The sequence below is a fragment of the Dermacentor albipictus genome, chromosome 5 (genome assembly GCF_038994185.2).
Source record: "Dermacentor albipictus isolate Rhodes 1998 colony chromosome 5, USDA_Dalb.pri_finalv2, whole genome shotgun sequence".
NCBI lineage: Eukaryota > Metazoa > Arthropoda > Arachnida > Ixodida > Ixodidae > Dermacentor > Dermacentor albipictus.
In genome coordinates this window covers 55,974,052-55,995,733 of record NC_091825.1, presented here as the reverse complement: position 1 = coordinate 55,995,733, position 21,682 = coordinate 55,974,052, and the positions used below count along the sequence as shown (strand labels likewise).

The window sequence follows — 21,682 nt, the reverse complement described above, 5'->3', positions numbered from 1 at the left end:
CCGTGTCACTTAGATGATGTCATTTCTGTTGCCGTTCTAGTTAGGAACGCTACAATATATATATATATATATATATATATATATATATATATATATATATATATATATATATATATATATATATATATATATATATATATATATATATATATATTGAAACCGCACAGCAGGATGATGCACTAGAGAAACAATGTCTGTTGCCGTAGTTTCATTTGCCTTGACATGGAGAGTGTGGACGTTTATTATCGAGCAAGCGCAGTGTTATTCGCCCGGGATGGCCCGTTTCCTGATACCAGGAGTGGTTGATGTTTTAAGCTAGGGCGTCCCACCTCTTCCTCAGCATTGATGCTGCACATGCTGACAAAGAAGCATGGAAATAGTGACAAGCGGTACGCCTTGGAAACGGTTGCAAAAGGTTGTAGTTTGTACTAGGTGCGCGTACCCACTGATCGCAGTGCACATCTCCTGGTGCCACCTGGTATCTTCTCTACCGAAACGAGAAGCAAGGACCTTTTGGGGCGGGAGACAGCTGCCTGAGGGACACCCAGATGAGCAAGGTGGTTGATGGGAAGGCCCTGTTCCGCTTGCGCTACGGGAATGGCCACGAAAGGTGCGTATCGACTCAGCTTCGGTGTCACGAACTTCGTGACCTTAGAAGGCCGCTGCAGAAACTCACTATAACCATACACGTTTACGCAGTCTTATATCACTATACGTAACTTTGTTGAAATGTCAACACTATCTGCTACACCTTTGAGTCGTAATTTGCACCTTCTCGCTCTAAAGTAGGAAGTTTGGTTCAAAATGAGTCTTAGAAGAAAAGCCATGCTAAAACTGGTGAACACTTGTTGTCGCACTTGCTGCGAGTGTATACGAATAGAAGAACAAAAATGCTTGCGCATCCAGATATTTTTGGGGACCCCATCCACGAAATCCTATTGTCCCGTGGCACGCTCCTCCACTCAAGCTATGGTTATACATCTTCACATCAAGTAGGGTAGGTGGTGCAGCCCGTACGGTCATGTACGTGCGAAATGAGCCGCACCACTAAGTTTTAACAATTTGCGCTAACAGAAGATTTGTTTTCATGGAAAGGAGCTCTTTCAAGCACTCAAACGGGGCTTTTGTTCCCCGAATGACGTTCAGCGAAATATGGGGCACATTTGAAGCGCAATAATTTTGCTATGCTTGTTGGAGGTCTCGCGTAATTACCCCGTGCCGACCTTTCCCATCTCCTCCGCGTTGAGAACCGGTGTTGAGGCTCCTTGCACTACGCAGTAGTCGGCAGCATGTTTCCGGTAAACTGTTGGCACCAAACAGAAATAGCCAGGTATACTGCTGCAGGGCATGACTGAAAAGTGCAAAGGCCGCATCGTAACACACTGTATATAGAAGGAGGTACTCAGACGAACTTACCTCTGGTGTGTAACCAAACGCACTTCTTTCAAATAATACGACTGCATAAGGCTGAAATGGCTTCAGGCGTCACAGAAATCAAACATAGTGATTGCCTTGGTTCGCCGACACATACGTTCGTTTGCAGACGATGAAACTATTCTGCCATTTATAATTCGTATATAATTGAATTCGAGTACATTTCACGTGACGTTAGCACACTTTCATCTATAGCCGACAAATACCTTTCTTTAAATGCAAACAGAATGAATCACTTATGCAAAACAGGCGAATTCTGCCAATTTTTTTAGTAACTACTTCTGACAATAGTTGACGGTGAGAAGTCCCACCACTCGCCGTGGTTGCTCAGTGGATACGGTGTTGGGCTGCTGAGCACGAGGTCGCGGGATTGAATCCCGGCCATGGCGGCCGCATTTCGATGGGGGCGAGATGCGAAAACACCCATGTACTTAGATTTAGGTGCACGTTAAAGAACCCCTGGTGGTCAAAATTTCCGGAGTCCTCCACTACGGCATGCCTCATAATCAAAAAGTAGTTTTGGCACGTAAAACACCATAATTTAATTTTTTTAGAAGTCCCGCCAGCGGAGGCACCACAAAACGAAGTACATTTATTTTCAAGGAGTGAACGTTGAATCAAATCTCGTGGCCAGTGGTGCAGTGAACAATAATACATGAAGTGCTGGCACTTTACCCGGTAAAACACTACAGCCTTCATTCCTGAACAAGAGCTGCATGAACTTCAAAATACCGCATGCTCAGAAAGAAAGACACAACAAGCAGAAGAAACCCAGGCGGAATTGAGAAATAAGCTCTTTGGCCATGTGTTGGCCATGTGCCAATAAACATCTCCCGGCAACAAGTTGCCAGCTGATTTTTTCCCATTGAGTTTCAGCTTAAGAATAAAGCCGTTTTATTAATCTAGTCGGAATGTTACGTTCTCATGCCCACTTTACAAAGCACGCTCTGCCCTGTGTAGTTCTGTGATTTTGAGAACTTGAGGCCCTTCGTTTGCATCTTTACAGGAATGCTACATTCACATACAAGTCTTCTGACGGACGAAATTTTAACACCTTGCAGACTCAGTTGGATGGCGGTGAGTAATATGCGTAGCCAGATGGTTCTGGTTCTCACGCTCGTCAAAAGGTCTGTGGAACGAATAGAGCAGGTAAAAAGTAGAAAGAAAAAAATTCGCAGTTTCGCCCGAAAGGAGCAGCATCGATTTCAATAGCAAATTAGTGGGTAGCTGTGTGAAGTAAGCAAAAGCGTTTTAGCGGCCGCGTAAGTTTGTAAATATTCGCTTTCTAACTAAATTAACAATCATAGAATGTGTAAGCGTAACTAAACGAGGACGTAGGAAGAAACAGACTCACTGAGACATCGCTGTTTTTGTGTGCATGCTTCTTACTACGTACTTGTTCAATCGCGCTTGCACCTTCTGTCATAGATTCAAACCAACTAGCCCGCCAACGTCTTTTTACTAAATATACAAGCATGGTGTCACGTGCACACATTTAAACATGAACACACCTCGTGTGATGAGCGCGTAAACTCGCTGTCGAAATGCCGGAGTGAGGAATCGCGGCAGCAGCAAGCGAATCGACCTTCGTGCATCTCTCGCATCGACGGGAACGAAATGTCGAAAGCACAGCGCATACCAAGCTACCGGCACTACGCGCACTCTGCAAACATCGCAGGTCATTTTGAAGACGAGGCCCGTGCGGATGCGTACTTTGGCCACGACGCAGATCACCTTCGAGACAGACGAGCACCGACAACGCCCCCTACGGCATCCGCCAAGGGCGTCTTCTACGGCATCCGCCAATCGCGTGGCCAACGTCGTAGTAGACGCCGTGGTTGTCTCCACTTTGCACGGAGCGGTGGGCGAGAAAAACATCGAGGCACCCTAGCAGCCGCCGAAGAACGGTCCTCCTCCCTCGCTTGACTTCTCTGCCTCGAGCGCGACAGGAGAGCGCACGCTTCCGGCCCGCGTTCCTCGTTCACGCACTCGAGATTGAACCGCGTTCGCCGGTTCACCCTCGCAGGCTTCGACTCGCAAATGAAGCATACGGCGCGCGACGACGACGAATTTATCGCCCTTGGACTTTATACGCATCCTCACGGCGACACCGATGGTGGGAGCGATGCCGATGGCAAAAATGCTCCTGGAGTATCCATATAATTGTCATCGCCATAAAACCTGCTACCGGACTGGCTTCTCCTGCGGATCACTGAGGTCTATTTTGCGACTTGCTCTCGTTTCTTAGTTTCAACCAAGCAATCGTTCACCGACCCCGACGAGACGAAGAGACGCAAACTGGGTTGCTGCAAACACACTGTGAACGACTGAATGGGATGCTTCAGGGCGCATCAACAGCTTTCGCATTGAATCACGGGATCTTAATTCAAATAATAAAACATGTTTAGTGAACCATTAGAAGGCCGTTAGTACAGAAACACTATCCTCGAGGAGGAAGACGACTGATAACCGTATCCAGCAGGTCTCCCACCCGTTAATTGTACCAGAATTCCTTTTATGCGAAGCATATTACGAGAGCTCAACCCAGCTCCTCAGGCGCGGCGGTGTCGCCTTCAATACCACGTGACACCGTGACGTCACGACAGAGGAGAAGTGGCTTTGGCTCAACTCTTGCAAGATGGGCTGGGTGGGAATCGAACCAGGGTCTCCGGAGTGTGAGACGGAGACGCTACCACTGAGCCACGAGTTTTTTTTTTCTTTATTCACAAAATGACATACATAAAAACACGTTGGACTACTTGGACCAACGTGACAAGCTAAAATTTCTTGAAATTCACTAATTCATCAAGATTACCCAACCAGTCAGGCGGATCTGCCTGTACACGGTATATCTCACGTATGGAAATAATGCTTTCAACAAAATTTTCTCGCGCTGGGCGCGCATTCACATCGGCGTGCGTTACCGCCATCCGTGTCTTCCAAAGACTATGGAGGCCCAGGAGCATTATCATGTCATACGGAAAGCCCTGATGGCTGTCTACCGGCAGGAAACGTATACCCTGTGCTGTTATCGGCAGTTCCTTTTTAAGAGTTCTTTGCAAGACATCCCAATAAAAAATTGCATCCCAGCACTCAATGAAAGCGTGCTCAATGGTCTCCGGCTTGTTACATAGCGCACAGTTGGTCGTCCATGGTACAGATATTCCTTTGTCGGCTATCCATGTTTTGACCGGAAGGGTAGATGTATGCAATTTAAAGAAGAACGACTTTACGCTTGCTCTCACTGGCATCTTTTTAACTCTTTTTAAAACATCTTGTCCTGGGCCTCCATAGTATTTCATTCGGTACAATGGCACTGGCATCATAACGTCAACTAAATCCTTGTAAAGTTTCTTTCTTGTTACTGTGCTCAGGTACTGAAGGGAAAACCGAGCTTTTAATATTCGAAGGGAGTCGACTACCTCTCGCAAGTAGCCTTTAAGCCGGTAGTGTACAGGCTGTGCACTAGACACAATAAATTCAGGCAAAACGCTTTTCAAACGGATCTGGATCATCGTACGCAAGAATGAATCACTTTGATCTTGTAAGAAGACAAAACGAGAAACAATCTGTCGTAAGAACAAATGCGACAATCCAAGACCACCATGTCGAACAGGACGAAACAAGTTGGTACGGCTGACCCTTTCCCAAGTGGAACCCCAGATAAAAACAGCAAAGACTCTGTGTATTTTCTGTACATTCACACGGGTCATCGACAAAAATTGGAGGACATACCACACTTTGGCAATTAAAAACAAATTACAAACAGTTGCCCTTGCAAACATTGACAAATCACGACCCTGCCATCCTCCGGTTTTCTCTTTTACGCGCGACGTCTCATCCTCCCAGTACTGCGCGGCACTCTCGTAGTGCTCAAGCGGCACCCCCAAATATTTCGGAGGAGACACGGTCCATTGTAACTCCGCAAAGACAGACGGTGTGTTGTCCCAACTTCCATGCCAAAATCCGATGCTCTTGTTCCAATTGATCTCGCATCCGGTTTGCCTGCAATATCTTTTAGCACCGCTTATCGCCTCTAGTACATTTTGGCGATCTGTACAAAAGATTGCGACGTCGTCAGCATATGCAAGCACTTTAACATGGGACGATTCAAGCTTATAACCATTGATTTTTTCGTTACTTATTAGAGATAAACAGAAAGGCTCTAAATAAATTGCAAAGAGCAGCGGTGACAATGGACAACCTTGCCTCACTGATGATCTGAGTTTAATGTTCTCAGTTAGTGTCTTATTCAGCACGATGTTTACTATGCAGTCATTGTATATCATTTTTAGACCATCGAGTATAACTGTGCCTATGTTAACGTGTTCAAGGATACAAAAAAGAGCTTCATGCGACACACGGTCAAATGCCTTTGCTAAGTCCAGCTGCAACATAGCGACCCGTCCGCCAAAAATGTCACAGCACTCAAGAATACTACGGGCTACATGCACATTTGTAGAGATAGAGCGACCTTTTATGCCACATGTCTGGTGTGGTCCGACTAGAAATGTGATGACACTCTGCAGTCGTTTTGCTAGCACTTTCGTATAAACTTTGTAGTCGGTGTTCGTGAGCATTATCGGACGGTACGCCCACAGATAGCAGCGTAGCATGGTCGTCGGTTTTAGGAATCAGCACCACGTGAGCAGCACGGAAAGAGAGCGGCATTTCTCTCGTTTCGTACGCCTCCGTGATGACTGCGTGTAAAATGGGCGCTAGTTCATCGGCATAAGCTTTGTAGAATGCGGCACCGAGGCCGTCTGGCCCAGGTGTCTTCCCCAGCGGTAGTTCAGTTATCGCCTGTTTTATTTCGTCTACGCTAATGGGTTTCTCCAAAAGGGCTCGAGTATCACCATCTAACCGTGGCATTAAATCAAGGGTATCCTGTGTCAGCGGAATGCTCCCACTTCTTTGTACACCTATTAAGTTCTCATAGTGCTCGACAAATGCACGTTCAATTTCTTCAATGTCGCTGGTAATAGTGTTCTGATACGTAATTTCTCTGATTTCATTTTGTGTTGCGTATCTCCTTTCGTCACACAATGCGCGCTTATTAGGAGTTTCCCCCAACCATATCTTCTCAGCTCGCGCCCTTATTACTGCGGATCGATACTTTTCGACGTCCATAGCCTCGAGCTCACCCTTAACTTCACAGATGTCTTTACCGTATATCCCGGGATTTGAGGCTTCCATGCTGATCATAACATCAAGCTGGCATTGCAATTCCTCGATTTTTTCCCTCTCTTTATGACGGAGCAGTGTTCCCCTTTCGATAGCTATCAATTTTACGTCGTTCTTGAATTGGTCGGATTGTTTTTAATACTGTTTTTTTTGCATGGCGATATCCGTGCTCGCCGTACAGAGTTGAGGACTACCGTGACGCCCTGGACAGCTTGAAAGTGCTCCCCGAGGTTGTCGCCTTGGGAGCTTACCAAATGAACCACGTGTGGGCCGTAACAATGAAAAGCTCGGAAGCCGTCAACAAATTGCTAACAGCTGCAACAATTACTGTCAAGGGCCGGCGATGCCTGGTGGTTGATCCCAACAACCAAGACCTACGTGTTAAGATGCACTGGGTCCTCCATAACGTCAGCGATGAAGATGTACGCGAGGCCTTAGCGCCGTACGGCGAAGTTACGGAAGTTTCACGAGAGCGCTGGCGCGCACAGGGCGTGACAGACAAGGGCTCCACTACGCGTCTGGTGAATCTCAAGTTGAAGCCTGGTGTTAAAAGTGATGATATCCCGCACCAGCTGCGTGTCGCCGGAGAGCCTGCTTTATTAGTGGTGCCTGGAAGGCCACCGCTTTGTTTGCGCTGCCACGGAAAAGGTCACGTTCGCAGAGAGTGCCGGGTGCCACGATGCTCGCGCTGCAAACGTTTCGGTCATGACGAAAGTCAGTGTGCGCCTACATACGCGAACGTCACAGGGCCCATAAGGAGTACTGACTCTTCTGAGCTCATCATGGACGAGGCAGAAGCTGAGGAAACGGCGACAGTACAACACGCGAAGTTGGAACCACAACCAACGCCCCCGGCAACGGCCCGCGCCTCCTTGCAGCGAGCCGTTACTTCGGTGCCTAGCGAACAGCAGCCACTGCAAGAAAGGCAGCCTGACCTGTCAAAGGACGCGCTGCACCGGTCGAAAAAAGCCAAGGAAGGCTCAGCAACATCGACGGATCCCGACGCGCCGAGCGCAATGGAGACCGACGTGACTTCATCATCGAATAAGCGGGCGCACATCGAGACGGTGAAAAGCGACGACCCGGGTGGTGGCCTGAATGCCGAGGAGCCGCCTTCGAAAGCGGCACCGGTACGACGCTCACCATTCAGGCCGAAGCCCAGCGTTCCCCCAGATAAACGCGAGGCGGACGCGGCGCCGAAGTAGGCGCTGGTGTCTGCACTTCACGGATGCCTGTACAACATGTCGCGCAAGTTTTTCAAGTGCACGGATGGCAATGGACTGTCACGCCGGCAACCGTCCGTCGAAGAAGGTTCAGCTGTGCCAGACATGACACTGCAAGGAATGGCCGTCTGCAATGATGCGAATGCTGTGCGGTCATGTGCAGAGGTGAGCGCTGTGCGACCCGTTTGCTCCTCACATAATATGCACGGTGAAACTGAAAAGCCAATGTGAGTAGCCACACTGAATGTCAGGGGCTTAGCGGCCCGGAGAAGACAGTACCAAGTGAGCCGCCTGTTTTTGGAAAATGACTTAGATCTAGTCGCAGTGCAAGAAACTAAAATCGAGAGTGAGGATCAGACGGCCCGCATGGTGGAAACCTTTAGAACGCGCTACAATGTTTGTATTTGTCATGCTGTGGGCACATCTGGTGGTTGCGCGATATTCATTCGTAACAACATAGGCATCTCTGATGTGAGCATTGTTATCTCGGAAGCAGGACGCTTGCTTATTATAGACTTTTTATTTTCTGGTCACCCCTGGCGAGTGATCTGTGTTTATGCACCGAATAGCGCGACTGAGCGCGTAGCCTTTTTCGAAAGAATCGAGTCTTATCTGCAGTGTTCGAAACGTATTGTTATGCTTGGTGATTTCAATTGTGTACTGAGCCACGAGTACGATGCTTCAAAGCGGTACAAAAGCGCCTCTAGTGAATGCGGTGTTGCCTTAGAAACGAGCTGTTTCTAAGGCTCAGGCGTGAGTCGCTTGCTCAGGCGCACATTTCGTTGCCGCGCCGAACGCTGCGTTGCTCGACGCTCACCGCGTCCAATGCGGGGCGCGTAGTAGCTGCGCCGTAGCCCATTGTCGTTTTACACCCCTTGGCGGGTCGACGGGAACGCTGTCGCGTTCCACTCTTGAAGGCGAAGCAGAGTAACGCATGAGTTGTTTCTTCGTCTAGCCGAACCAAATATAGCCAAGCAACAGCAGTTCACCAGGCTAAACAGTGGTTCAACAGCTAAAATAAAGGCTAGTATGCTTCGCATCCTGGGCTTAACCTTACCTAAGCCACAGCCATTTTTTTTTAACAGCTTTGATTACGCTAGCACGGGTACCTTGCATAGGGGCGTGAAATTTTACGTTTTACTGCAAGAACAATGACACGCTCATTTGAGGCGCGTTCACCCCGTCATGCTTTCATGGTGTCTTTACCCGCATAAGCGGCCCGTCCGTGGAGAATCACCGGGTCTCCAAGGGCGCGCAGTGCGCTTCGCTGCAAGAGCGACGACGCCAAGCGCTTGCACCGTGACAGACCGCTGAATAGGCTTCAATCTGTGCAGGGCAGCGTTGTGGTTTCCGCTGCTTTCGGTAGCGTTGCGCGCACACAGATTAGCATTGCTGCCGAACGCACGTGCGGCGCAAACTGCATACGCTAGTCTGAACGGAACGGAGGGCAACAATTCAAGCCTCGTCGTTTCACTGGGTGCGCCCAAACGCCTACAATTTCCCCTCGGTTTCGTCTCGTGCTGCACCGAGTTGCGACGCCCGCAACGTCCCTGGCGGCTCTCCTCTTCACAACGGTGTTCGGAGACGCCTTCAGCGAAACGCTAAACATCACAATCGCTTTCAGTGGTGGTACTCTCACAAAACCAGGTAGAGGTCTGCTCGAAAGGATCCATATTAATCTCGCCTATACGATAGACCAAAGGGAAGAGGTACCATGTGATGTGAAGAGACGCATCAACGTGTACCCCATTCGGCGGAACATGCATCCCGCATATAACATCGAAAGGAGAAAAGCAAGAGGGGAAGCCCTGCAGAAGAAATGGGACGAGCTACCTAACACCTTTTACGGGGACGCCGCGGGACCAAAGAATGGAGTGATGACTTTTGTGGTCTCAACGTCTTCAGGATCGATGGTGAACTGCGCCTCGATGAAAAAATCCAACCCCACTCGCCCAGAGGAAGCAGCTATTGCATTAGCTATAGCATCTAATCCCCACGCCGATGTGCTCACTAATTCCCAGAACGCCTGTGGCAACTTCAATGATGGATTAATTCACAGGTCCACTCAGCCAAGCCTAAGTCATCTGGTTTTCCGGTCACCTGGAACTAGCGGGAGGAAACGAAGCCGCTCACAGACATTCCCGAGCTCTTCTATACCGGGCGTCTCCCCCTGATGACCTTGAAGGGTGCTGCCACCTAACTGCTTTAGCAGTGTATGCGGACAATCTCGCACCATACAGAACAGCCAGGAAGAAGTACCTAACAGCGCATAAATCCCTCAATAAGTTACAAGAGAACACGCTTAGGAGACTAGAAACCAATACATACCGAACGCCAGCTAAGTTACACCAGTGGTACCCTACATTATACTCCCCGCAATGCCCACACTGTGGAGAGGTAGATAAGCTCTACCACATGGTGTGGGCATGCCATTTTCATCCCATAGTTGACCCCATTCCAAATCCCGTAGAAGAGCAGTGGGAGGCTATTCTGCTCAACGATGATCCTGACCGTCAGCATTGGCTGGTGTGGAGGGCCAGCGCAGCAGCAATAACCAGTGGACTACCGGACTAGGCGGCCCACCCACGAGTTCCACGAATGTTCTGCAAATAAAGATATTTTCAATCAATCTCTTTAGTGGTAACCAAGCCCATGGATACTACCACTAAAGAGAGTACCACTACTGAAAGTGATTCTGAAGCTAGGCGCTTCGCTGAAGGTGTCTCCGAACACTGGTGTGAAGAGGAGAGCCGCCAGGGACGTTGTGGGCATCGCAACTCGGTGCTGCACGAGACGAAACCGAAGGGAAACCGTCGGCGAATATGGGCTCGAATACAAAGCCAGGATAGGCACTGCACGCCTCTCGAATTGGACCAAGCTGCGGGAGATAAGGGAACACACAGCTACAAACGAACAGAGCCAGCAACTTCAGTAACTTAAGTACTCGATCACTCAGCTTCACCGGGATGTGAAGGCTCACACCGAAATGCTTGAAACATCCACCACCACTGCGAGCATCGATGCTCGCTTGCTCCACACGTGGGAAGCCCGGCGTAGCCTGCTGAAACGTTGGAAAAACTTGGAGGACGCTTAAGCTTCGCTTTCAAGAGTGGAACGCGATAGCGTTATCGCACCCCGTTCCGACTACCCACTCATTTGTTCGGCATGCTCTTGAGTAACACAAAGAAGAAACGTGCACCTGAGCAAGCGGAACGAACCAAAGGACTCGGTTTCCGAGAGGGAGAAACGATCTACGCGAGCCAAACGCCGTGATCGGCACGTACAGCCGGGCCGCGACGCGCCATGAAGGCTGACGCGATCATGGGGCTGACGCCTCGATGAGATCGTCCTCCATCTCGCTTGGGAGCACCATGCAGACGCATGACTCCCAGCCAGCAGCATGGCACATATCCCAGGGAACGCTTTCCCACCAGACGCGCTACGGCGCAGCGATCACGTCAGAGGCGTCCCGCATCGGACGCTGCACCTAGGAATCGCGCTGTGAGCGGAAAGAGGAGCCGCGTCACCTAAACACACGAGGGTTCGAGTGACGCACGCTAGAAGTTGGAAGCAGAGAGAGCGAGAAAACTTATTAAACGCAAGGGTATTGGGGCATCCTCGCACCGGTCCCCGCACGACCCCAATGCGCTCAAACGAGACGAAGGAGAAAAGCGGGCGAGTGGCACGCCACCTGTCGGGGCAGCGCCCTACAATGCGAGGAGCGGGTCTTCTGTGTTTGCCGAGATGGCTCTGCGTGTGCGCCAAGCGCAGAAGAAACGTAGCGGAAACGTACTTTGCTACTCGTTTAAGTGCGACTTCTGTAATTTACATGCTAATAATTACTGATGTACACCGCACTATAACTTTCTACGGCACGTTTCTAAGGCAACAACGCATTCACTAGAGATGCTTTTGTCGCGCTGTGAACCATAGAACTCATGGCTGATTGGTAGCATCTCCGTCTCACCCTCCGGAGACCCTGGTTCGATTCCCACCCCGCCCATCTTGCAAGTTGTTTTATTTATGGATTGCCTCCCGCCATTTTTCGCTCACGGCCAACGCCGCCGACGCTGATACCGACGACACCTGCTTTTCTCCGACACGAGCTCCTTAACGTTGTCGCGTTGAAAGGCAAAGATTAAATCGCTAGCTCAAGAGGCGAGTTACACTACTCACACAAGAGGCTGCGGAATACGCTACCACGCTATGCCGCGAAGATTGGCTGTCCCTCTACGACAGCTTGAGAGGAAAACTGAGTACCTCCAAGACGCGGAATTTATTGTGGTATTTAATCAACCCGGCCAGCAGCGAAATCCCACCACAATATGGGCCAAGTAATCCACCGATTTCCAGGAAACAAAGTGGACCTCCTTTGGACTCTCAAAGCCCAGTACTTCTCCACACAACCATCGGAGCCTCTGCCCCCCAAACCAGCACCCCTAACGAGCTCCTAGATGAGGACATTCATCTACATGAAGTAGCAGCGGCGATAATGTGCTTGAGACGCCACACAGCCCCGGCAATGAACCAAATTGCCAATAAGGCACTTGTAAATCTTGACAGCCCCTGAACGCCTATAGCTGTGGTCTCTTGATTTTCCCGTGTCTCGGACGTTTTTCGACATCAGAGGCTGTGCAAAGGGCACAACGTCATCCTCCGCGAGGGGGATAGGAATCCAACCATGCGCTTGACCCTGGTCGTCCACCACTAGCTGCAACGAACACAAGGAACCGCACTGGCCCTTCCACAATCGCCCTTGAATCTTCCGACAGCTCAACGGTTGAAGAAATGAAATCGGACAACGATTTCACACTTGCCGTGGGTCGCCGTTTGAAGAGAAAACTCAGGAGGACACCGACAGACAGTGAATCGTTGCCCAGGCAGGACACTGGTAAGCAGTCATTCACTGTTGCTTACATCCCTACCCCAGCTACCAACGATCTGAATACCTTGAACAGGCAGAGCTTAACAGAGTACCTTGAGCGAATTGCTCCAGGCCAAGTCAGCGAAAACAGAATTAACGCGCGGAGGAACCTCCTCTCGGTTGACGTGAACAAGTCAATTCTGGATGCGCTAAAGGCTGCCACGCTACTAGGAAACATCCCAGTGAGCTCCTTTTTTGCGTATGGAAAAGGAACCTCGACTTGCGTTATCTCTGACGTGGAAAAAGAAATCACAGACACGGACCTCGAGAGGCTTTTGAATTCCACCGCAGCAATAGAGCAGATTCACAGCTTTGGTCAAACCCAGTGTATTAAAATAGTCTTTGACTCTGAATTACCTGGCCACGTAAAAGTAGGATACGTAAGACACTCTGTGCGCCCTTACGTGCCAAAACTGATGCAGTGCCGGAAGTGTTTCAAAATAGGACATGTAAGCGCAGCTTCCAAGGGCGGCATAACATACCGACGGTGTAGAGGGGCCCATCAAAATGATAGCTGCGATGCTACTGACATAAAATGTCCTAATTGCGCCCGTCCACATGAAGAGACATCAAAAGACTGCCAGAAAATAAAGGACGAAATGTCAGTGATTCGAAAGATGGTGCTGGACAACTCCACTCACAGACAGGCTGCTTCATCGATACGCCGCCGCAGGCGCCGATCGCGACACAGGCGACAGCAAGACAAGAGTATGCCTCGAACAGATGGACCATCGGCCACATGCAAACTCCTCCCTTGCCAAGTTCGCTTCTGCGATCATGATGCGGGCCCGATGTACGTTCTTCGGGAGCAGCGCGTGAAACACATGTGCAGCATCAAACGACGCTTCCGCCGACCGACTCTGACAGTGAATGGCCGTCGCTCCCATCCAAACAATCAGACTTGAATGCGTCGGGTGACGTGTATGCAAAGGTGGTTGAGAATGACAAGACAGAAAATGAAAATGCATATGCTGAAAGACCTGATAACTACGATGTGTTCACTTCTCTGCGGACTACAGACACCGGTTGCTAAGACCGCGCTTCATGTTCTAGATGCTTTGGAACCGCTCCTCGCGGCTCTACAATGAGGCATCATGGCGCTATCTTTTGAAAACCAATTAAGAAGATCTGCAATAATGCAGTGGAATGCCACAGGCCTATGAGGCCGCCTCGCAGACTTTCGGCAATGGATGTTCAAATACCAGTTTCCCGTGGCTGTAATATGTGAACCAAACACGGCGTTCTTACTACGCATATCTGGATATGCACCACTGTGGTCAAGGAGTGACCACAACTTAAGCAAAGTGTTCACTTTTGTTCGTCGGAATTCACCGTGCCTTCGTAAAGACATTCCTCCACATGCTTTTAACGAGTACGTTTGCGTAACGCTGAAGTACAAGTGGCGCACATTCTCGGGAATAGGAGGATATATACCCCCAACATCGAGCATAGACCGTTCATATTTGCTGTCCATACTGAAAACTTGTCCGGGTCCCTACATAGTCATCGGGGACTTTAATGCCCACCATCCAATGTGGGGCTCTGCTTCGACGAACGCCCGCGGTAGAGACTTGGCTGACTTCATGCTTAGTCAGGGCTTGACGGTGATCAATGATTGCTCGCCAACATACCTTCGAGGCCCTTACTACAGCAGTTGTCTTGACATTGCGTTTGCTTCAAAAAGCCTGCTGTCTGGTACACGATGGTGTACTGATCTCGACACCTATGGAAGTGACCATCTACCAACATATATTCAGTTGAAATGGTTACATTCCCCAGCTCCGCGCACTGTGCGTTCTATCGATTGGCCAACATTTCGAGAATCTGTGAACACCGCATGTCAAGCCATCCAAGCACCATCCAATATTGAAGATGTCATTGCGACAACATTACGAGACACAACAAAACACCTCAGCGCATCTTCACCTTGATCACCTATTGATGACCAGTACGAGCGACTTCGCGCGATACAGCGTCGAGCAGAACGGAAAATACAGAACGACGAAATCACCATTAGACGTCACTGCATCATGCCGGGCTCAGCGTCATGTCCTGCGCCACCTTGACAAGCTTGACAAACAGCGCGGAAGATCATTTTGTGGCTCTCTGGATCTTAAAAACCTCTCTCTAGAATTTGAAAAATTTTACGAAACCTTCGATCGCCTCCCCAGCAGCTGCACCCATTCAGCGCTGTGGCCATACGGCAAGGCCGGCGTGAAGTTGAGGTCACTGATGACTTCATCAAGTTACTTGCGAGTTACTCTAACTATATACCAAAGCAATCACGACTGACTTTCTTGGATTCCCACCATCTAGTGATCACCGTCTGGATGCGCCTTTTACTACGCACGAGCTCGACGCTGCGATATCTACTTCCCGCTGGTCAACTTGTCCAAGACCAGACGGAATTACATACTCTGCGATTTGTCATCTTGGAGTAGAAGCTCGAGAAATTCTCCTGACGCTCTAAAACTCTACGTGGGACACAGCAACTGTGCCTAGTCACTGGAAATGCAGTCGTCTTGTGGCTTTGGTAAAACCCGGGCAATACCCACATGATCTCTCACATTACCGGCCAATAGCCTTGGCAAGCTATGTCGGTAAAGTGACGGAGTGGATGGTACTGAGCAGACTGGAATGGGTGCTCGAGAAAAGTGGTGGACTTCCTGATTTTATCAATGGATTCACAAGAGGCTGATCGTCCATTGACGGTGTGGTCGACCTAGCATCTTCTGTTCAACAGGAAAAGAGACGCCGTCGTCTGGTATGTGCAACAATTCTTGATATCAAAGGTGCCTACGACAACGTCTTCCACCATTCGATTCTTCGGGCGCTTTAGGATATTAGATTTGGTGGCCGGATGTATTAATGGCTGCAGAGTTACCTCAGTGGCCGCACCATTTTCATGTCCACTTCGGATGGCGAGACTGATAGACATGACGTTCGCAGGGGTGTTCCGCAGGGTGGCGTCCTTAGCCCAATATTGTTCAATGTCATACTGGTGGGCCTTGCAGACGAGCTACCTGAAACAACGTGCAAGGCTTCAACGTGTGGCTACCATAACGGTGAAGTACTTGCGCCGTAGATGCCTGCAACTCTCAGCAACTAAAAGTGTGCAGTCTTGGCATTCACGCGCAGATCAATGTCAAAATATCCAATCATTGTCGACGAAACGGCGCTCCCTTTAGTCACCCACCACAGATTTCTTGACGTGATAACAGACCGCAGTCTTTCTTGAACCATACATGTTACTGCGCTTAGGGCTAAACTAACCAACTTCATACACGTTCTTCATGTAATATCTGGACTGAGATGGGGGCCCCTCTGAGCGAAGTTTGCTCCAAGTGTACCAGGCACTTCTTGTGGGCTACATACGCTACATCATGCCTGTGCTATCTAACATGGGGTTATCTTGTATACGCACGCTGGAGAGCCTTCAGGCACAAGCACTACGGATATGCCTTGCCTTGCCCCGCTGCACGTCAACTAAGCACACAATAGCAGAAGCACGGGCTTGTGCAATCGACATATACAGGTCTTGTGAACCTGTGCGAACCTATCTTCGCTTGCTAACCATACACTCACATCTTCCTCTGTCAACACTTCCAAGCACCAACCTTGACTGTGGTTTTTCTAAAGCAATTGCATGTCTGCAAGGTTCCAGGCCACCAACATACCCACGACACCTCGATGGACATTGCTAAGACCACTAGTGAGGCTTCATATACCCGGGGAATTATGAAGAAATCCCACGTTTCCTCCATTGGCTCGAAACAGCTCACCTTGCCCATATATTTACATTATATAGTAGGACTGTACAAGTATATAACGATGATTCAGTCACGCCGTCTGCCACAACGGCCGCATTTGTCATCCCACAACTTGGCATTACTCGACGATTTCGATTAAACCAGAAATCGACATCAACATCTGCGGAACTTGCGGGAATATGGGGGCTGTCCGTTTTATGAGAACGCAGACACCTAATAAATGGACGGTATTGTGCGATGCCAAATTCTTTTTAAAGAAAGGACCATAATACCCGCTCGTGCTGGAAATCGCTGAACTTCATCACAGTGCCGAGTTAAGTGGCCCCGTGATCACCTTTCAATGGGTGCCTAGTCATTGTGGTGTTTTTGGCAATCAACTCGCTGACAGTGAGGCAAGATCGGCCTTCTCTTCCTCTGATGAAGTACGGATTGCCTACTCGCGACCTGACACCAACTCCAGGATCAAGACACTCACGCAGGAACTTACAAAGGCATACAGAGCCCACGATGACAACATTCACAAACGTCTACATATGATCGACCCAGACGGCAAATTCTGTTTGCCCCCGGAAGCTTACACGGAGCAAAATATGATTGCTACACAGCATACGGCTCGGTGTTGCTTTCACCCATCGCTACGCGCAGCTCATCAGCCAATCGTACAGCCCTGATTGTGAACACTGCCAGATGCCTGAAACACTGCAAAACGTACTGTATAGGAAAGCTCGTGTGTAGGAAAGCTTCTAGAGCACATCGTTCTCAACCGGCTACAACCATTCCTGGAGGACTCGGGGAAACTTCCAACAACGATGGCAGGATTCCGTCCACACCTGTCAACTCAAAACATCCAACTTCAACTGAAAGAGGAGGTGATTGTACAAGCGCCACGCAACACCCCAGGGCTATCCTCGTCTTAGATCTTTAAGGGGCGTTCGATAACGTCAAGCATACAGTAAGCTTACAGAGGCTAAACACGCTGGGCTGTTCGGCCAGGACGTATTCCTATATCAGAGATTTCCTCTCACATAGAAAAGCCATCCTAATGGTCAGGGACCAAGCCACAAACTCCCTTCTACTGGGCGGGCGCGGCACACCACAGGGCGCAGTGTTATCCCCTCTCCTTTTCAATATCGCCCTAATAGACCTTCCGCCGCTCCTCGATAGCATCCCGGCGATCCGGCATGGCCTATATGCCGACGAAATTACCATCTGGTAGTCCACAGGGTCCATTGGGGAAATGGAGAGCCGCTTGCAGGAAGCGGCAGATGTGGTGAGCGACTATGCTAAGTCATGTGGGCTCAGCTGCGCCGCCCAAAAGTCGGAGCTACTTCTGGTCTCACCGCGAAAGAAGGACGCATCCGACTCGCCCACTATCAACATAGAACTGGAGGGACACACAAACGTTTCGTCTCAGAGCATAAAGATATTGGGAATGGTTTTCCAGGAGGATCACGCCAACACAGTATTAATATACAAGCTTAAGAATACAACAGCTCAAGTTACCCACATGATCCGGCGAATAACAACCAAGACAAGAGGATTGGGCGAGGCGGACACGCTTCGGCTTGTCCAAGCCTTCGTCGTGTCTCGAATAACTTACGCTATTCTATACGCACTACTCAACACGACGGAACTCAAGAAAATCAACACAATGATCAGAAAGGCATATAAGCAGGCGATGGGCCTGCCGATCAGTACGTCCACAGAACGTCTACTACGACTAGGTGTCCACGACACGGCCGAGGCGCTGACCAAGGCACATTTATCCAGACAGCGAACAAGGCGGCCGGTTACGGAAGCGGGGAGGTCCATCCTCTTACGCCTGGGGCTCTCTACCCCTCTCAGCCATCCGCCGCCTCAGACTATGAGCTTACCCCATGCCATCCGCAGCAACATCACCGTACGTCCTCTACCTCGAAACATGCACCCAATGCATCACGCAGAGCGAAGGGAGACCTGGGCCCAGGCCATACACAAGCCATACGGGACTTCACCCTCTACAGCATACACAGACGCGGAGTCTTACCCCAGATGCGCAGCCGCAACAGCCACCGTAGTCGTCATTAAAGAACATCGGAGCAGCATTTCGCTTACACGAAACAATCCCCTCCAAGCCGAGGAAGCGGTCATAGCCCTCGCGCTCTCCCAAACAGAGGTTCAAGCCATAGTGACCGACTCCCAACAGGCGTGCCGCAACTTTGCTAGCGGCAGAATTCATACCACTACGCTACAGATCACCCATCAAAAGCCGCCAACGAGATCAGTCATGATCATTTGGGCGCCAGCTCATAACGGCATTCCTGGCAACGAGGATGCCAACCATGTGGCTCGAGATTTGACCCCCCAAGCCGACGCCGAGGAATCTGAACCCGAGCGCATGCACCCTCTAGTCTCGTACCAAGACATCACACAACACTACAAGCTAACCCGCACAACATATGCACCCCCACACAAGTCACTACCTAGACAGCAGGAGTGATTCCTCCGAGCTCTACAGGTTAATAGAATCCCCCACCCAACCAGAAATCACCTCATAGCCCCTACACAATTCTCTCCGCAATGCCGCTTCTGCGCAAAGCCCTGGTCATTCAGGCACAAAGTGGGGAGTTGCGGAGCGGCACCATTAAATCCTGCGAATCCTTACCACACCAACGAGCTTTGGGAGAGAGCCTTTGCCAGCTCCGACCTCGAAGATCAGTAACGGCTGATTGCGAGGCCCCAAGACGCGACCCGAGCTCAAGGCATTCTGGAATGAGGACGCATCTCCAAAGCTGCATTCACCCAATAAAAATGTTCATTCTCTCTCTCTCTCTTTTTAGTGGTAAAAGGTGTTCAAGGTCTCTGCTTCCACCTATCCCTATTCTGACCGCGTTTCTTCATGATAGCAGGATCTCAGGGCATGCCCTCCGATCTATCTACCTCCGCACCATGTGTCTAAAGTTACAGGCGTTCATGTAGCGTGCTTGGTTCCGCCTTGAGTCGTTCCATACAGGAGACAGCGTACGACAGCGAAAGTACTGTAGTTTCAGTCAGCAATCAGTGAATGAGTACAGGCATGCATATTCTGACCAGTCTCTTGCGCAAAATGGCTTTGGTTGCAAAATAAAATTGGCCGACGATTACGCTTCGTGGCAAAGCGATCTTTGAACGCAGCTGCTGCCTTATTTGAATAACAAGCAGCCGCATTCAAAACACGGAGTGCTGAACGGAGGCAATCTGCGTTCCGGATTGGACAGCGCACCGCGATCCACCGCTATCGAGCTAGCGATCCGGCGACGCGCCATCGCGCTGCATTATAGTGGGTCACCGCCGCGGAGAGCGGGGGAGGGGGGGGGGGGATTAGCGAATGTTATATAAGGTTTATTCAGAGGTGAGATGAGGAAACGGGTGGGTAACAGGTGCATTGAGTATAGGACACAGACTCATTCGCTCACAGACAGGCCTCAATGTGGCCGCACGAGGTTGGGTGCGAAGTAGAAGTAGGTGGCCGTGAATGGCAGGAGCGCGCTGGCGTCGGCGACGGGGCGGGTTATGGCGAGGCACAACCGCGAGGCCGACGGCGGCGCAAAAAGCGGGAACGGGCGCTAAAGAGTTGCGCTATAAAAAGCGCGATAAAGTTCACTCCCATGCTTGTTTTCTACCTCGTTTTACGCAGCTTCACGTGTGGCAAAGTACGAGATGCTGTTCGTGGACTGTGCCCACTGCAGGATCGTGAAGGAACAAAAAGGCGAGTACGCACTGGTTAGCTGTATACGATTAGGTTTCAGGATCTCTGACTTGTTTCACATGAAAGATGGTTATTGTTTAAAATGAAAGAGATATTGCCCTCTGTCTTTTGTATCGCCTTCTACGTCGCATGACGCCTCCGCACTACACAAACAGGAAGTGTCAGTGGTTGTGGTACAAGTACAATAAGAGGCGCGAATGAGCTAGTTAGGCGAAGGCTGTTTAAGCACCCGCTGGTATTTGGTGAATTTTACCACCCTGGTGACAGTGAATCAGTCAAACCTAAGTGAAGCGAGAGTAAGAAGTTATGCGTTTATTTACAAAAAGAAATGAAGGAAAGCCCTGTATCTGCTTCAGGTGGAAATGCTAAGTGTTGTCACATATAGAAGATTTTAGAGCTTGTTGTGATTAGTGCAGTTATTGAACACAACTTAGTACAGCGCAAACATACAAGACATAGTAATGGACATATACCTACATGCCACTAGCATACAATTATCTGGATTTAATCTTCAGATAACAATATATAAGAAGTTTAGAAAAAAACCTTGAGAATGATGTGTTTCATTGTCTTAACGAGGCATTCCTGATCCACAAGGCTGCAGATACCTCTGTAAACGGACCTCCACAACGTCTCGTTCACGTGCGCCCACGAATTCACCGCGCCTTTGCTTTTATTTTTGTTTCTCTCTCGGCTTCTATGTGAGGAATAAAATCGCATAAAGGCTTGTAAAGTAGCGTACTCTCTCTTAGTGTGTCCTGTGTATTGGTTCTGCAGAATATATATTTCAGAAAAAAACTTCGTATATGTTTAGGCAGCTCAATCGAGGACAAATGTTGTGTGGGCGTAAGCGTCTATAGTGTCTTCTCGTCACATGAAAACAAAGTTGTTTGCATGCTAATCACTACATGCCGAAGTATTGCACAAATTTGCTAGTCCCGTTTGCATATAAAGCAGTTTTGAGGTTCCTATAACAAATAATTAGAAGTTACCATTTGCGTCCTTTATGGTCTGTTTAGTCGCTCTGGAACAAGTCAGTACAACGGGCGCACGAGAATAGAATAATACTTGGTATATTACCGCAAGTTGTTGGTTTGTGAGTTCTAAATGGCAAGATTGGCTGTGCCTTTAAATATTACTTGAAGCTTAAAACAGACTGCTGTTTACCTAAAATATCCCGCCCCACTCCGCAGGCTCCAAATGTCTGCTTTCGGTGCGAGAATCCTCCCTCCGGCGCGGCGTTCCCCAGCATTGCCACTTTCTCTACGACCTGCTCTGCCGGCCATCGTCAAAGTACCAGGTCTCGGACTCCAGCTGCCTCCAAAACGGTCCGAAGTTGGGCTAAATGATTTCAAAACGACAGTTCTCTCGCTAGCACAGACCCTTGAACGCAGAACAGCACAAAATAAACCGTTCGCAC

The 21,682-nt window shown here is 49.5% G+C and overlaps 2 protein-coding genes across 4 annotated transcripts in view; one reads left to right on the top strand and one right to left on the bottom strand.

Moving 5' to 3' along the window:
- LOC135913255 (neprilysin-like) overlaps nucleotides 1-21,682 on the bottom strand; it is a 170,116-nt gene that overhangs the window by 42,365 nt on the left and 106,069 nt on the right. The window lies entirely within an intron of this gene.
- Nucleotides 297-21,654, top strand: LOC135913284 (uncharacterized). Its single transcript, XM_070538393.1, has 5 exons — nucleotides 297-389; nucleotides 456-610; nucleotides 2,441-2,511; nucleotides 20,191-20,262; nucleotides 21,456-21,654. Exons 2-5 carry the CDS (start codon nucleotides 549-551, stop codon nucleotides 21,605-21,607), a joined length of 357 nt encoding a protein of 118 aa, XP_070394494.1. The 5' UTR covers nucleotides 297-389; nucleotides 456-548; the 3' UTR covers nucleotides 21,608-21,654.

Excerpts from the sequence above, each read along its gene's own strand:
- LOC135913284 (XM_070538393.1), top strand. The coding sequence starts at position 549 with ATGAGCAAGGTGGTTGATGGGAAGGCCCTGTTCCGCTTGCGCTACGGG. Across the intron at positions 2,512-20,190 it reads GCAGACTCAGTTGGATGGCG|CTTCACGTGTGGCAAAGTAC; the intron begins GTGAGTAATATG and ends CGTTTTACGCAG. Across the intron at positions 20,263-21,455 it reads GATCGTGAAGGAACAAAAAG|GCTCCAAATGTCTGCTTTCG; the intron begins GCGAGTACGCAC and ends CCCACTCCGCAG.